The 15,988-nt window shown below is 29.9% G+C and overlaps 1 protein-coding gene across 3 annotated transcripts in view; it reads left to right on the top strand.

The window, feature by feature from the left end:
• The window catches only part of LOC139519242 (zwei Ig domain protein zig-8-like), a 43,917-nt gene extending 30,003 nt beyond the window's left edge, over window positions 1-13,914 (top strand). For 2 of the 3 annotated variants that reach the window (XM_071311185.1, XM_071311186.1), the window contains exons 5-10: window positions 6,698-6,742; window positions 7,760-7,780; window positions 9,467-9,760; window positions 10,397-10,423; window positions 11,319-11,339; window positions 13,274-13,914. In XM_071311185.1, coding sequence (XP_071167286.1) covers window positions 6,698-6,742; window positions 7,760-7,780; window positions 9,467-9,760; window positions 10,397-10,423; window positions 11,319-11,339; window positions 13,274-13,389 — 524 coding nt within the window. In that variant the 3' untranslated portion in view covers window positions 13,390-13,914. The remainder of the gene's footprint in view (window positions 1-6,697; window positions 6,743-7,759; window positions 7,781-9,466; window positions 9,761-10,396; window positions 10,424-11,318; window positions 11,340-13,273) is intronic. The other variant, XM_071311187.1, reaches the window with a different exon arrangement.
• Window positions 13,915-15,988: the final 2,074 nt, after the last annotated feature.

Here is a 15,988-nt window from a genome sequence, read left to right as displayed (position 1 = left end):
GGTAAAGGATCAAATACGGGATCTCCGAAATTTCTATCATTTGTTACGAGGAAATCATTATTCAATCGAACATATGTCTTTGTTCATGACACATATTATGAAATACATATATATTTCGAACTGACGGAAACAAAAATACATTATCTAGAATGTGTGTTCTGTCATAAACAATGGCTTCGTCGTGCGAATCGACGAGATCATGTTACATGTAACTGATCCAAGCTGTAGAAATAGTTGGTGCAACCTCGATAAAATCTTTATCAATTTAATATAAGCGATAAATATGCATGACTACAATGATAATGAATTTATTAGAGTCACATCCACTGTTTCTACTGTAAACATGAACTCGTCGGTTAGTGCAATGAAGACACTTTCAAAGATTGGGATTGTTGGTTTATTCTTTACACCTTCGACGTATTAAAATTATTTCAGTGTTTATTTAAAGTTAAATTTATTTTCAAATCTCTTCTGTTTAAAATTGTCGAAACTTCCGTTTAAGATTTCTGTGATAAACTATCTATTCTATAGTTAGGACCATTTTATTATAAATACCCTTTTGTACAAGAATACTTTCTTTATAGGATCTGCTGGTTATAGATTTTTTTTATAACTTTCAGTATTGTGACGACGCGCTATGAAATTCAGATTAATTTATAAATGAAGTTGTATATACATGTTGGTTATAAACACAAATCTTTTAAACAGTTAGAAGAGTGCGTCAATGTTACAGTAGTCTGTTTACTGTAAGTTACTAAGCTTGGCCCGATTCATCTGTCATTTATGGAAACTAATTCACCACTTTCTGAGACATTCATTTTTATTTCACCATCAGACATGGAGCTACATTTGTAACTAAAGGAAAACTCTCAAATTAAAGAAATTTGACATGATATACTGGAACTTTCTTATAATCAATTAAACGACTGCTTTTCTTAGATATGTGATTTTTCATGGTCAAACTTTTTCATTGTTAACGGACATTTTGAGATTTTTTATTGTAAAAAAATGGTGTTTTTTAAAGAAATCAGCATTCAAAATTTAGAACTTCTTGAACGGTACAGGAAGCTGAATTATTGCACATCTATGAACTACTTAAAATTGTACTTCGATCTGTTGCGTCCTTAAAATGTTCTGACCGTCCTAAGAGTTAATGTACGGAAATGTTTCGGTAAATTAAATTCAAATCCGAATTGAATGTTTCTGACACACAAAAAGAGAAACCAGAATCTCTTGATGACCAAACGTATGTAGTTATATCTACAAAATCCAATCATGTACACGACATATAATACATGTATATTTATATATTGGGAATTTATTTTTGTTTCCAAACAGAATTATAAGGTTTTGTATAAGTGCCTCCGTTCACTGCACAATTGTTAATTGTCTTCCTAAAGACCAGCAAAAATAAATGGCACAAGTTCACGTAGTCATAAAAAAAGTCGTATAATTTACGTTATCGAACAGAAAATCGGAATATTATATGTGAATGGTTAGGAAATCCGTTTCCCCTGCATGTTTTAAAAGTCAAAGAAAAATGTTTTCCCTGATACAAACGTTTTTAAAAGAACCAGCTTTGTGTAAACTATAGACAAATTCGACTGGGTATAAGGAAGTTAATATGTTTACTCTGATTTGAAATTATCTTTTAGAACTTTTTTTAGTAATTGAGAACCTATGTTGTTTATGGGTAATAGGTGAAATGTTGCATGATCCCTCAAAATGACAGCAAGCGCAGTTTTCCGGACGATTTTCATTTGTACACTGCTAAAAACTGTCAGGTTCTGGCCATGGTATATTTTGGAGAAATGTTTTTTACTGATTTTTACTAAAAAAATATTCTCTGTGTGTGCCATTGCAAGAAATAGTTTTGCTCGTTATTTTGTCATATTAAAAAAAATTCTCAACAAAATTTTCCCTTTTAAGCTGAACTAGAAAAAAGTTTGACATGTGAAACGGACGAAGACATATTCTAACAGAAGTACAAATACCAGTCCTCCCTTTTGTGTATACATATGAGAAAACATTTCAAAGTTATTGATTGAATTTAAATCCATCACACATACGGTACACATTGCAGTCCGAAAAAAGGACTTCATTCCTATCAAACACCTTTTTAATTGTTTACCAGTATATTTCTTTTAGTTTTGGGTAAAATTGTAAAGGAAATAATACTATCAAGACGTCCTTCCATAAATCTTTTTTTTCTGTTCTGACTTTGAAGAAATGACTACTTTTTGACCAATCGAAATGGTGCATGGACATATTTTGTTTCATATTATTAGAATTATTTTCAATATTATCGGTATTAAACTTGATTATCGACACATGAAAGTTTGTCAGCATTGTCAATCTTTTTAACGTTAAAGTACCAATAGTTCGGTCACTTCTCAATGAAGTTTGTCGATAACGTAGCTAATTTTGACGGTAAAGAAACACCAAGTCGATCACTTCTCTGTTACGGGCTGTACATGGATGCTATATGTGGTGCAGATTCTGCGTACACTTCAGGAAACTCTACAATCAACCCTGGTTTTGATTGGGTTCGAGTTCTGGAGAAGGACATCTGAAATTAAACCATTAACAATAGAGGATTTAAAAAACGATAGGTTATTTTGTTTATTTTCCTGTCGACTTTATCACCATATCGAAGACAAAAATACAGAATTTAATCCTACAAATGTACAAATAACCAACACTGGACCGAAATATATGAGCGTGCAGTTAGTTCCCGGGAGAAATACAAACGATTTTTGTTTGAAATCGGGTTAATGATCAGTTAATTACGTAATAGATATGGAGTTTTTGCTAACATGTATAGTGGGAAGCGAAACTAATTATGTACGCCATGTTGAGACAAGATGAAAACTGCAACAATGAAATGTCGCATTCTTATTTAGAATATATAAAAGTGGCATTCTTATTTAGAATATATAAAAGTGGCATTCTTATTTAGAATATATAAAAGTGGCATTCTTATTTAGAATATATAAAAGTGGCATTCTTATTTAGAATATATAAAAGTGGCATTCTTATTTAGAATATATAAAAGAACTATATTATACCGGGTTGTTTTCCTTTTAAAACTATTGTTAATATCGAAAATTTTCAAACAAATATAATGAACGCAATAACTTTGGAACAAGAAAAGACGATGTTGACATAAATTTCTAGTGTCTGTACTCAATAACTTTTATTTCTAGACAAGACATCTAGTAAGCAATGAATGTATGGTTAATTACTGGAAATAAGAAATAATGGGAAAAGAGTATCGGAAATAAAACCGCATTATTCCTATATGATTTTTTTATTTGAATAAATAATCACGAGTTATTGTAGCCAATAGAGATAGCAAATATTACTTAAATCTCTATTACATAATCACAAGGGCTTGATGGTAATCGATGAAATGAAAATGTAGCATATATGTACATGTACTCTGGTGATACCTTTACAAGACAATCTCTTTGAACTGTTCAATTCTGTTAAATGATGAAAGCAACTTATATATATTTCTTTTTTATGTTTGAAGTATTGATTTAGAACATTCGAAAGAATAGACAAACCTGTTTCGTTCGGTTTTTTTCTCTCACTATGAATATAGTGCAAAGGTTTAAAAGGGGCACTAGCTTTCAAAATGATGTTCACCAATTTGAGTCAAATTCTCATATTTGATTTATAACTATATTGCCCAACTTATAAACAGTCTAAAACAAACAATATACCGGCCATGGGCTCTATAATAGTTAGCTCTTTTCGTATGCGCCATCTAATTAACTTTCGAGTTTTCCCTCGGTTTTAGTTTGTTACCCCGATTTTGTTTTTTGTCCCTGGATTTATGAGTTTTGAACAGCGGTATACTACTGTTGCCTTTATTTGCCCCCGAAGACCTCTAATTGTCATATAAGCGATACAAACATAAATATAGATATACGTAGATAGAAGACTGGTGTATTTGGATATTCCTAGGTCTGTTTAATTCCATATTATAGATTAAAATTATATGTACATCATCGTTTTTACCTGTACAAGAATGAGTTTTTGTGGATCGAATAAGTCTATCAAATGATTCACCTTTTAAGATGTTTCACTTTCAATGTTGGTATTCTTTTCCTTTAAATAATTGGACATGCACAATGCATGCGGTAACCATCTGTAGCTAAGGGGTTAAATTGAAGTTCATATGAATACGGATACAATGAGGTCGAATCATTCACTTCATATCATCAATTCTTCGCTTATTTTGAAAAAAATTGAACCATACTGGCTGCTCAAATATCACGTTCATTAATAAATGAACAATAATAAATCATATTTTATATTTCTTAGATATCTCATAGCTAGTGCCCCTTTAATCAATTAAATGTTCAATTATAATCGTTTTCGATAAATGTTTGAAAAGTCGCCTTTTTAATATGTCGTTAAATAAAGTGGTTATCTCTTGTTAAAATTAAAAATTAATTACAATAGTATTGACCTAAACCACGTTTTCTTGTATAGAATAAATAATAATAATAATTTATTTTATCAAAGTGTCACATACTTGTCTACAGATTTTTGTATACAGATTATATAATATACATTGCACAATAATAAAATAAGACAAATACCCAGCCTAGAAAGGCTTATGAGACACTATATATACAAATACAAATTGAAAAAACATAATAAAATGTTAAAAATGTTTAAAATTATCCGGATATTTCACATCATAAATAAAAAATTAAAATAAGTAATTTAAAAAAAAAACATATCTTTTAAAAATAGAAATGACAAAATTAAGTATGACGTAAAAAAATAAATGGTATGTGATAAAAAGAATATATTTTAAAGAGGTTATATAAACAGATTGCGAAGAATAAAATGAAGTTATCTTGTTGTTTTATTAAAAACCTCTCAGTAAAATAGTAAATAAATAGAACACGATTGAAATGAATTACAAAAAAATAAAAAAATTAAATGTAACTTTGACTTTTACGGAAATACACTATCATGAATTAAAAAAAAAATTAAATATATTAACTTTGACTTTTACGGAAATATACAATTAAGAGTGTAGATTGCTTTTCAGTGCACGACGCTTCTTATCATATTATGCACCAAGATAGATAACTCGTATTGTAATTCAGCATTCTGAATTAAAAATACAAATTGTTTAAGATCTGACATTGTACAAAAGGAATTATCCATGACCATTGCTCTGTGAAACAAATTAAACCTTAAGTCACTGTAAATGTCACAATTAATCAAAAAGTGTATCTCATCTTCTACAGCATTGTTACAAAATGGAAAAATTCTTTCTTCTAACGGTATTGGTGGTTTCGTATAACGACCCGTCTCGAGAGACAGAGGTAAAGTTCCACATCTAAGTTTACATAGATTACTTCGTAAGTGGCGTGACATTGCGTTAGTAACATAGTGTTCAGGATGAAGGTCCTTCTTATAACGTCTATATAGCCTCAACTTGTTTCCATTCACATTCGAATTGTCATTCCAAAGTTTGGTAAACCACAACTGTTCATAGATAGATATCATAAATCAGAATATTGCCAATTGGTCCGATATATATATATCTACAAAAAACATATCAAATACCATTTATAATGATACTACGGATTTATATATTAAGTAGGGTAAAGTATTATCAGTTCAACTATGAATTCACAAACACATTATCGACAATGTGAACAGCATACGAAGAGAATCAAAAGAGAATTAAACGTTTTCAAATTAGAGGAAACAGTAGTTCTTCAACTTTGCACTTTTTTTGGCCTTTTTAACTTTTTTGGATTCGAGCGTCACTGATAAGTCTTTTGTAGACGAAACGCGCGTCTAGCGTATATACAAAATTTAGTCCTGGTATCTATGATGAGTTTATTTATTTATGTTTAAACTCATTATTTTCAATTTTTTTATTTTATTCTACGTATCCGGTAAACGGGAATTTGAGTAACGATAGATAGGAAAAAACATCAGAGGGACAAATATGCTGGCGACGTTTGATTCAAAATCTTAGGAAATTTTATTTCATAGTTTAAGAGAAAATTGTAACAGAAATGTCTTTGGTCGTCAAGATATATATAAAGAGGTTTATTTGCATATAAAAGGTAAGGGTCATATTTGGCCTTCCTTTTCACTAAAATGGAATGTGTCATGATAATTTGTGCCGTACGTATTTTTAAATAAAGGTATAACAAAATAAAAAGTACTTACTGGTCAATTCAGAATAAATTTAGTTGTAGTCATAAAAGTACACCTGTGCGTCTTCATGAAAATTATTTGTGGCTTCAAATATTGAGTTCAACCAACATCAATTACGATCACAAGCGTCTTCTAAAACGATTCGCGAAACTTTGGGGAATTGTTTATCTATTAAAATAAGTTCCCTTTGGATTTTGATAACATTTGGTGTATATCTAGCTCTATTGTTATAACTTTCTTTAGTATTTTTGATATATTTCTGATATGACATTGAGAAGTTTTGGAACTTTAGTCTGTGAAAAAGTGACGACTATATCATGCGCTCATGGCGCAACTCTTTATTTGTCAAAATTGCGCTATCATGTACTTTTGAAATGTTGGTATGTTTGTGAATAGCAACAATTTCTTGCAAATTCACAGTTTATGGGAACAAAATACTATTCATCCAATGATTTTGCTCTTACGTATATCTGAAACTTTTTGTATGTTTCAGGAACATCACGACGTTTTAACAGTAAAGGTTCAGCATATGATAAAGGTAATTTCATGTTGAAATTTATATACATTCATGATAGAAAAAGAGAACCAATTATTGACCATTTTGATAAAGGAGTTTTTGTTATGTTTTTTTTTTCTGTTTGTTTGCTGTTTTTGTTTTTGTATTGTGCTTTGTTTCTTTTTGGTTGCTTCTTTGTATTTTATTTATTTTGGAGTTTTTTGTTTAAATATTCATTTGAAGAAAATGACCAAACCCTTTTATTAGACATTTGATTTGTTGCTGCTGTACAATAAAACTAACCATCATCTATATATAGCTACCGATCATTTTTATTTTTCTGCAAAATTTCCTGTTGTTCTAATTCTTTCCTATATGTTAATATTTTGAATCGTCTCAAATAATGTCAGTCAATTATGTTTGTTTTATTTTGAAAAATTGTCATATTTCATTAAAAAATTAGCAAAGTGTTAGTAACTAACAAAACGAAATAAGTATAATTCCTGTCAGATTGAATGATTGACGAAATGGTCTCATCATAGAAACAAAATGAATATACTATTACATAAATTTATGGTGTTTTATTCTCTTCAAAATAGAATATTTTATTTGTAATCATTTACACCGGTTTTTTTTTTTTGTGTATTCTGTGCATTGGTTTTTGTTTTGGTATAATTCTTGCATTAATTTTTGTCTGTCTCAATTATCTAAAATCATTCTATTTCAGATTTTTAATAATAAAAATGTATAAATAGTGCAACGTGTTTTTTTTTTATGGCTTTTTGTTGTTGCATTGTAAGCCTTGAGTTATACACCATTCTTTTTAACATAATAATCATAAGTAAATAAGAAATGAATTGAATTAAAGAAAGCGATGGTTTTTGAGTTATCGGAATGTAAGAAAAACTCACACCATCATTTCCGCATGATTCAGGAATTTCACAGTTGTTATCCATTTGTTTGATGTTTGTGAGCTTTTGATTTTATCATTAATAATGGACTTTCTTTATGAATTTTCCTCGGAGATCAATAGTTTTACTTTTTTTTTCTTTATTTCAGATAAAGATAGCATAAAATCTCGTAAGTATAAACATGTAATATATACATTCATTATTAGTGGGTTTTTTTTAATTTATAGTGAGAAAATGCTATCTTTATCTGAAATGCGAAATTCCGGATAACTAGATGTATCTTCTCACTCAATTCCATTGCGTTGGATGTATAAAATAGACAACCATTTGAGGTGTTTCAAAATATATCTTTTTTTTTTAAATCTGAACTTATTTACAAAGATTTTTTAAACAAGGTACCGATTATCAAGTTGTCTGTATATTGATATGGTAAAATATCAACTGCGAGTCACAATATAAAGCTTATTGTCGGGTGAGCGTATCGAACGAAAAAAAATATTGTGTCAAGTAGCTGTTAATTAAAGTGATTTTTATGGGATTAAAACTGTCTTTATAAAGAAGATAGGCATATCACTCGTATATTCTGCCATTGTTTTTCATAACTACATAAAACATTCATGAAAATAACTTATTTTAAATTAGCTAAAGCTATCAAAATGTCATATTTTAAAAGCTTTTAACATTCTCTAAATCTAACAGTATAGAAAAATGTATAGTATTAAAAGAAGTAAATCTATTCATTGTGTGTAATTGATAAATTTATCATTTAGTACATATATTGTAATTACAATTGTACAAGCCTGACATTTAAGTTCATAATTGTAGAAACGTGTCATCTTTTTTTTCTTGATTTCATATGTGGCATCACCCCTTTATCATTTTGGTATATTAAAAATAAATCAGCAAAACCTTTTAGGAATAGCGCCACTTTTAAGATAATTGTCTTAAATTTTACCAAATAATGCAAAAATAACAAAACCCAGATTTATTGTTATTGACAAAAATTGTCTTAAATTAGAATAATCGAACATTCTCTTATCTTGTAATCAAATTTTCAGAAACTGATCGAAGTTTAAATTGTTTTACTCGTAAAAAAAAAAGACTACGAAAAGACAAACAGAGCCACAAATCACTACATATCCATCAATAATAATGAACTGTTGCATTCTCATTCCTTAAATCTTAATTAATGGTATTAAGCAAAGAAAATGAAGTTACTATTTTTTAAATTGGTGATAATGTAAATCTTTTTTAAAACAAATTCACAATACTAAACCTCATTCAGAATGACTTAAATTAAAACACAATAATGAATTCTTTTTAAAACTATCTTAATCAGTAGACAACATTGAAAAAGAAATCAAAAGACGCTTATCTTCTTCCTAACGAACTCATATTCTTACCTATTTTATTTCTTAAATGATTGAGTTAAGAAACAAAATTCTTTTTTTGACTTGCTGAATCGAAAAAGAGCATTTCAAATGATGACGCAGAATAAGCTCTCATAGATATGATCTTTTTTCCAAGCCTCAGAATTTTAGATTTAAAAAAATAGCCGTTTCATGTAAAGAAAAGTCTCATTTAATCAAATACAGTTGAAGTATACCTATAAAGCAGAATAAAAAAAATCCCATACTCCGAGGGAAATTCAAAACTGAAAATCAATCCGTGTTTGAAATCAAAATAATCCTAACAATTACAAAAGTGTTTTAGACAAGATGTCTACCCATGTCTGTTGGTTTTTCAATTACCTTGTTCAAAACCGTACAACTTCCGATAATGTACTTTGTATAATAAAAAAAAACAGTTTATACTGCTGTTATCTGTTCATTAAATGATTTGTTCTTTTTTGAAGAGGTTCTAATGTCAGGACAAAGATTTGTCAGCAAAGGTCAGACTATACTACTTACCTGTAATGCCACAGGTGAGGACTTTGCCCCGGATGGAGTAGACTGGTTTATAAATGGACATAAAGTTAATCATCAAACAATGCCTCGTGTTAGAATTTACGATCCAGTGGTTGACAATAATAAAAGAACTTTACTAAGCACTTTAGAAATAAGACGTTCTATAATGAATGATAAAGGAATATATGTATGTAGAGGTCCAGAACAGAGAACAGGTAGTCTGACAGTCCATATATTAGACGGTAAGTATATATAAAAAAAGCCGAGTAAACTCTAAACTTAACTTTAAATTATGCAATCTTCGTTCATGAATACTGAACAGGATAAAGGATTAATTTTTTAACAACAAGTTGACATCTTCAACATTTTTTGTCTTATTCTTAATATTACATTCTTGCAAACTGACTTTTGGTCACATTTATTAAAGACAAGCGTCATTGAGGAAACATTGAAAACAATCTAAGGATCAACGACAATCACAAATATGGAAATGCTCAGATAGATAAAACAATTAAGAATGAAATTTGAGAAATAACGAGAACTTTCATCTGGGAACTGTCACTCAGATCGGGTAAATAGTTAGTATTATTAGAAATGTAAAGATTTAAAAATTCTCAGGAGTGACGCTCTGTACGTCATGAGAATGTTCTGATGAAACTGATTTGAAATATAATTTGCAGAAATCTGATAAATGGCAAATTATATAGGCGCCAAGAGCAAACATATCATATAGCGGTATTTCTCTGAGAATGGAACAAATGAGTTTATTCGATTGAAAACCTTAAAACAACTATCTTTATAACGATTAATCTTTATTAAATTCCTAGTAATGTTCTAAGTGAAAAAGCTATGTTTAATTTCTTCATGTTTTGTTTCAGAAGAAAAGTCAAGTATAGATAAGCGTGGTAAGCCAATATTTAGATATTGTTATATAAAGTACTAGGAAGATCTGAATCACGTGGTTTGAAACAAGCGTCCCATTTTCAGGACAGAATAAAGTTCCTTATAGATATATATTGTTTGCTTATAAAAGATACGTTTATAGAATATTACTGTTCACAAATAAAATTCAATATTGAAACAATATTCAGAAAAAAATTTAAAAGGGGATAAAGATACTTCATTGATGAAATGCTTCATTTGCTTAAGGAAGTTCGCTTGTCATGTTTTGTCAGATTTTTGGAATCCTCTGGTTTTATCAATTTGAATGCCTTAAAAAAATGCCCATTGACACCCATTTCTCTTTTTATAAATCTCTTACATGTCTGTTAAAAAGCCATCTGTAATTTTTTTTATTTTTTTTTTAATAGTTTTGGGGAACTTAAACTTGTCAATGATAAAGCTATGAAAAGTCAAGAGACAATATTTTCCCGCCAAAATTGCAATTTCTGATATCTCGAAAACAAGCACAATAACCTATATATTTGTTTTGCTCTTTTGATTCCTTTATGCATCCCCTATCAATAAAACCTAGTGTTTTGAAAAGTTAATTATTTTGAAACTGAGAAGCGAACTCCCTTAATATTCTAATTAAATATAAAAAAAACAATTATATACATTGCCATCACATGATATACTCATCAGAATGAAAACAAACAGACTCATAAGTGACGAAATAAAAGAAACTTTTGAATTTTCAATTGATAAACTTGTATTTAACATAAATACACTCGTACACATATTGACATAATTAAAATTCTCATTTCGTAACAACTAGAATAGAAATAACACATTTATAGTTGCCTACAAATTGAAATTTTATTTTGATAACTATTTCATATTATTTTATTCCTTTCAAAGGTGATGGATCTCCGTCTCATGGTATGTATCTTATTAAACTTATGTTTGAATTAGATTGAAGTTGTCTAGTGTAGAGTAGGAGAATTAGTTATACGTATTTTGTGAATGACATGTTTGTTTCGTGGATGACTTTGTGTTTGTACCTTCACAAAATACTGCTCATAAAACTCAAAATCAATAGAAATAACCATGATAGCTTAGCCGTCAGAAAAAACTATGTTCAATGAATCAAAGAACTTAAGAATATGCACTGATTAAGTGAAATTGAGAGACATGCTAGTTTTTTATTTTGTAACATTTTGTGGCATCAATAACTAAAAGAACACCAAGTAGTCTAAACTATCATACATCTTAATTTAAAACTTGTTTTGCCAAATGTTCTAATCCATTTGAGTCTAAATCAAACAAAGTGATTGTTAGACCACTAGACGCCTTGATCACATTTCCGATTTACAGTTAAGAGGAACGTTAGGTCTCGGATGCTTTGAATTATTAAGTTATCGGAAATTTATAGACAGATCAAAATGAAAGCTCGGAACAATTAATTGCTGTTAGTGGTTTTAAATAAGTTTGTAAATTTGAGTTTTTAGGTGTGATAGAAACAAAATATACATCCGGTTCCATTCGGAGAAGATTTGACAAAGGTTCCCTTAAATTTGACATCCGTGGTAAATTAATTTTGGTACATTTTTTTTAATTTGGTGATTCTATAAAATATTTTGAAAAAATGAGGTGACATGTTTACTAAAGCTTGAAAACTGGAAAAGGGTTTATCATCCGATAAGTGTTCTCCTAGTGATTGTTCACATCTTAAATGAAATGTGAAAAAATAATGATAGTACTGGAAAGGAACTTTACTCATCCAAAGACTGTGTTCATTTAAAACACGGCTGGATTCTGCAAATTAATTGATCACACGTTTTGTAAATGCCAATTTAACAAATACTAAACATAATACAATATAAATAAAAAAGAAGATGTGGTATGATTGCAGATGAGACAACTCTCCACAAGAAACCAAAATGACACAGAAATTAACAACTATAGGTAACCGTACGGCCTTCAACAATAAGCAAAGCCCATACCGCATAGTCAGCCATACAATGGTGGTATTACTCCTCTATTTAAGATCATTTTTTGTGGTGGAATAATTCTGATTATATATCTTGTAAAATTGTTCATGACTGGTAAATAATCCCGCTATGTAAGTTTATATTGATAGAAGTGTGCCGAGGTTCAGTGCATTACAATAGAGTTAGACAGCTGTTGCCATTTATCCTTCTCTCTGTTAGAATATCACATGCTTTAAATAGTGATCACCTGTTAAACATATCATTATATAATATCGGATCATTTACTTTGTCTAATCACACTGTGCATTGTAACAAAATCATCATACAACAACTACAATAAAATGATAATTATTTCGCCTATATATATATATACGATATATATAGCTACAATCAGGTTATTTGCGACAAACGCAAAATGGTAACGTCTCTGCTCTTCCTGTTTATTTAAATGTTTATCAAATTCAAATTATTATATATTTCTTATCAAACAATTAAAAGGCAACAACTTTGGGAAAAGAACAATCAAGAAGAAAACATCACATTGAAAACCAACCTTACATTAGAACGAAGACAACATTTGACCAACATTTAATTTTAAACAGTACTATAACTCGCTATAAACAGGATACAAGCTCATCGATAATCTCCAGTGTTCCTGTTTGAGAACTGCCTTCACACATATAACATATATTTTTTTTCATTTTATTCGACGAGTAAAAGTAGTTAACATGTTTTTAATGTGTAGTAGTATTTGTTTGATTTTTATATACTAGCACACGTGTATTTGTAAATAAAAGTGAGCCTTGCTTAATATGTCCAACCTAAAACTTTTGATTATCATGTTTTATAGTTTAATTAAATTTTAAAATTCTTTTTTTTCAGGATATGTGAGCGATTCTGCTATCCCTTGTTGTTCCTTCAAGTGGAGTAAACAGTGCTCAATAATATTTTTCTGTCTATCAGCAACCTGGTTTACACATGCGTGGTTTGTCACGTGATATACACAATATATAGCTGACAAGAATATCAAGCGAAAACGTATTAAATAAATGATTTCCTCGATCAAAAGTTGTCTATGTGGAAATTTGAACGAGTTCTTTTAAGCAGAAATGAAAGAAAGAAAGATATCAGGAGGACGTTCAATATGAGAAAAGCAAATTAACCAGAACCTTTAAAAGGGCCAGTTGCAGATGAATATATGCATTAAACATTATTTAGTCACGTTTTAGTTTATTGTAAATGCATTATAAAGCACATGTGTATGTCATTCACTTCTCTTTTCTAATTTTGATGTTCCGTTATTTTCATGTATATATAAAATTATGAAATGTTGATGGACAAAAAAACAGCAATATAGCATTAATTTTCATTTCCAAAGATGGCAGCAATTCAAAACAATGACTTGTTTCATGCGATACATTCTATATCATTCCAATAATCTAGGTCCATTAAGTAGCTCATGTGGAAGTTTGATTTGTTCTGAATGCAGTTGTTATTTTTATTAAAAATGATAATTTTACAAATGTTACTTATTTTGTATATATATGTTGTCAACTACCGTAGATAAATCTTAACAATAAAGTAAACAGTCATATGCTAAAAAAGTACAATTGACTTAACACACAGTTACATGTCCTGCTGCATTTTAACCATAATGAACACGTTTTAAATTATTCTTAGAAATGGTTACTTATTTAAAAATAAATGTGCGCAATTTATCTGGAGACATCGTACGCGTTAGACCGTTGGTTTTCCTGTGTGAATTGTTTTACACATGTCAATTCGGGCCCTTTTTAGCTTGTTGTTCGGTTTGAGGCATGGCGCAGTGTTGAAGATCATACTTTGACCTTAAATGGTTTACTTTAGAAACATTGTGACTTGAATGGACAGTTGTATCATTGGCCGTGTTCAGTTTTTCTCCAAAAAGTTTTTGATTTTGATAAATATGAACAAGACTGCCGCATTTCGAAATGCAACACCTTTATAATTTTAATAACAGATGTTTAATTCACAATCAGTTTGAATAAAAGTCAAATTTCACCTGAAGTTACGATGATCTGTTTTGTAAGTCAACAAATTCTTTTAATGTCGTCTAAGGATTAGAGAGTAACCTTTGCGGATTAGTTTAGATCGGAGAAACGAAACGAAGGCTACATAAACTTATTTGCTGCCATAGGTCACACATCAATCATAGTGCACCGCGACATTATTAACCAGCCTGATCATTCAATCCTTTCTATGCAAGTTCGCATTATCAAAACAATTTACCACCTGACTAACAGTCCTCATCTTGCAACACCTCTCAGATGGCCCAAAATTCGAAAATTGGGACTGCGACACCATATGGTTGCAATGACAAAGTTGATAGTATAGGTATTCTATATAGTCCTTCAATCAGCTCGGTGAATGTGCTGCACCTTTTCAACTATACTCATCGGCGTAAAATTAGTCATGGTCATCGTCATCATACATCACCTACTATCTATGATTATTATCTTTATTAATGATAAGCTTTTTTCAATAGTGCATTCTCTGTTTAACTTATGTGTTGAAACCACTGTCATTAACCCTCATTCAAACTAATTTAAACTAACTACTGCTATTGCAGATATAGCAAATATTCTTTTATTAATTTTTTTTACACTTGAATATTACTTAATTAATTTCACTTGACTGGGAGGGGTTTACGAAGTTTGATTATTTAAGAACATTCCATCTATAGACAGGAGTTTCGGGATCATCTCTTCAATGAAGTGTCCAGTTCATATTCATCCCATATCATACAGTCAGTTATTTTGTATATGCGTTTGATGACACTGATAGGTGATTAGAATTCAATAAAAATTATAACGGCAATCATCCTTATCACACACATCTTCAAATAGACTGTCCTTATGCAAATTAAAACATAAGCTCCACCCGATCAGTTGAAATGACATTGGCGATATAAATGTATTGCATTAAAGCTGTTAACAATGACCTTACCGCTAAATACTTTTCAAACTAGTTCGCATAGGCAAAAGATGGAAAGGAGAAAAGATCTTTTCTTAAACTTTCCTTTGCCAACAAATGTCTCGATGCTATCAAATTGGTTGTAACAAAATGTCATCATAGACTGTATAAAGCGGCAGCCGTCCGAAAACCACATAAAAGAACATAAAAGTCAATCTACATGTTAAGTATTTCTATACTTTTACCAATTACAAAAAAACGATTAAGAAAGTGATTGGGTCTACTAATACACAAGCTTCATCAATCTTTAAAGATTCAAATGCTGCAAAATGCTAATCATACCTCCATGACAACTATGTGTTTCTCGCAGCGAAAGTCATAAACAACACCGTCTTTGTGTGTAAATCACAGTAAATAAAAGAGGGACGAAAGATACCAGAGGGACAGTCAAACTCATAAATCGAAAATAAACTGACAACGCCATGGCTAACAATGAAAAAGACAAACAGACAAACATAGGTACACATGACATAACATAGAAAATTAAAGAAATAAAAATAAACTGACTGATAACTGAAAAAGGTATTGACAATTTTCTTAGAAACTAAACATAACACCCCTTAAACAGTAAATCCTGATTAAGCA

The sequence above is a fragment of the Mytilus edulis genome, chromosome 4, assembly GCF_963676685.1.
Source record: "Mytilus edulis chromosome 4, xbMytEdul2.2, whole genome shotgun sequence".
NCBI lineage: Eukaryota > Metazoa > Mollusca > Bivalvia > Mytilida > Mytilidae > Mytilus > Mytilus edulis.
The sequence above is the reverse complement of the archived record's forward strand: the minus strand, read 5'-3'. Positions and strand labels throughout refer to the sequence as shown.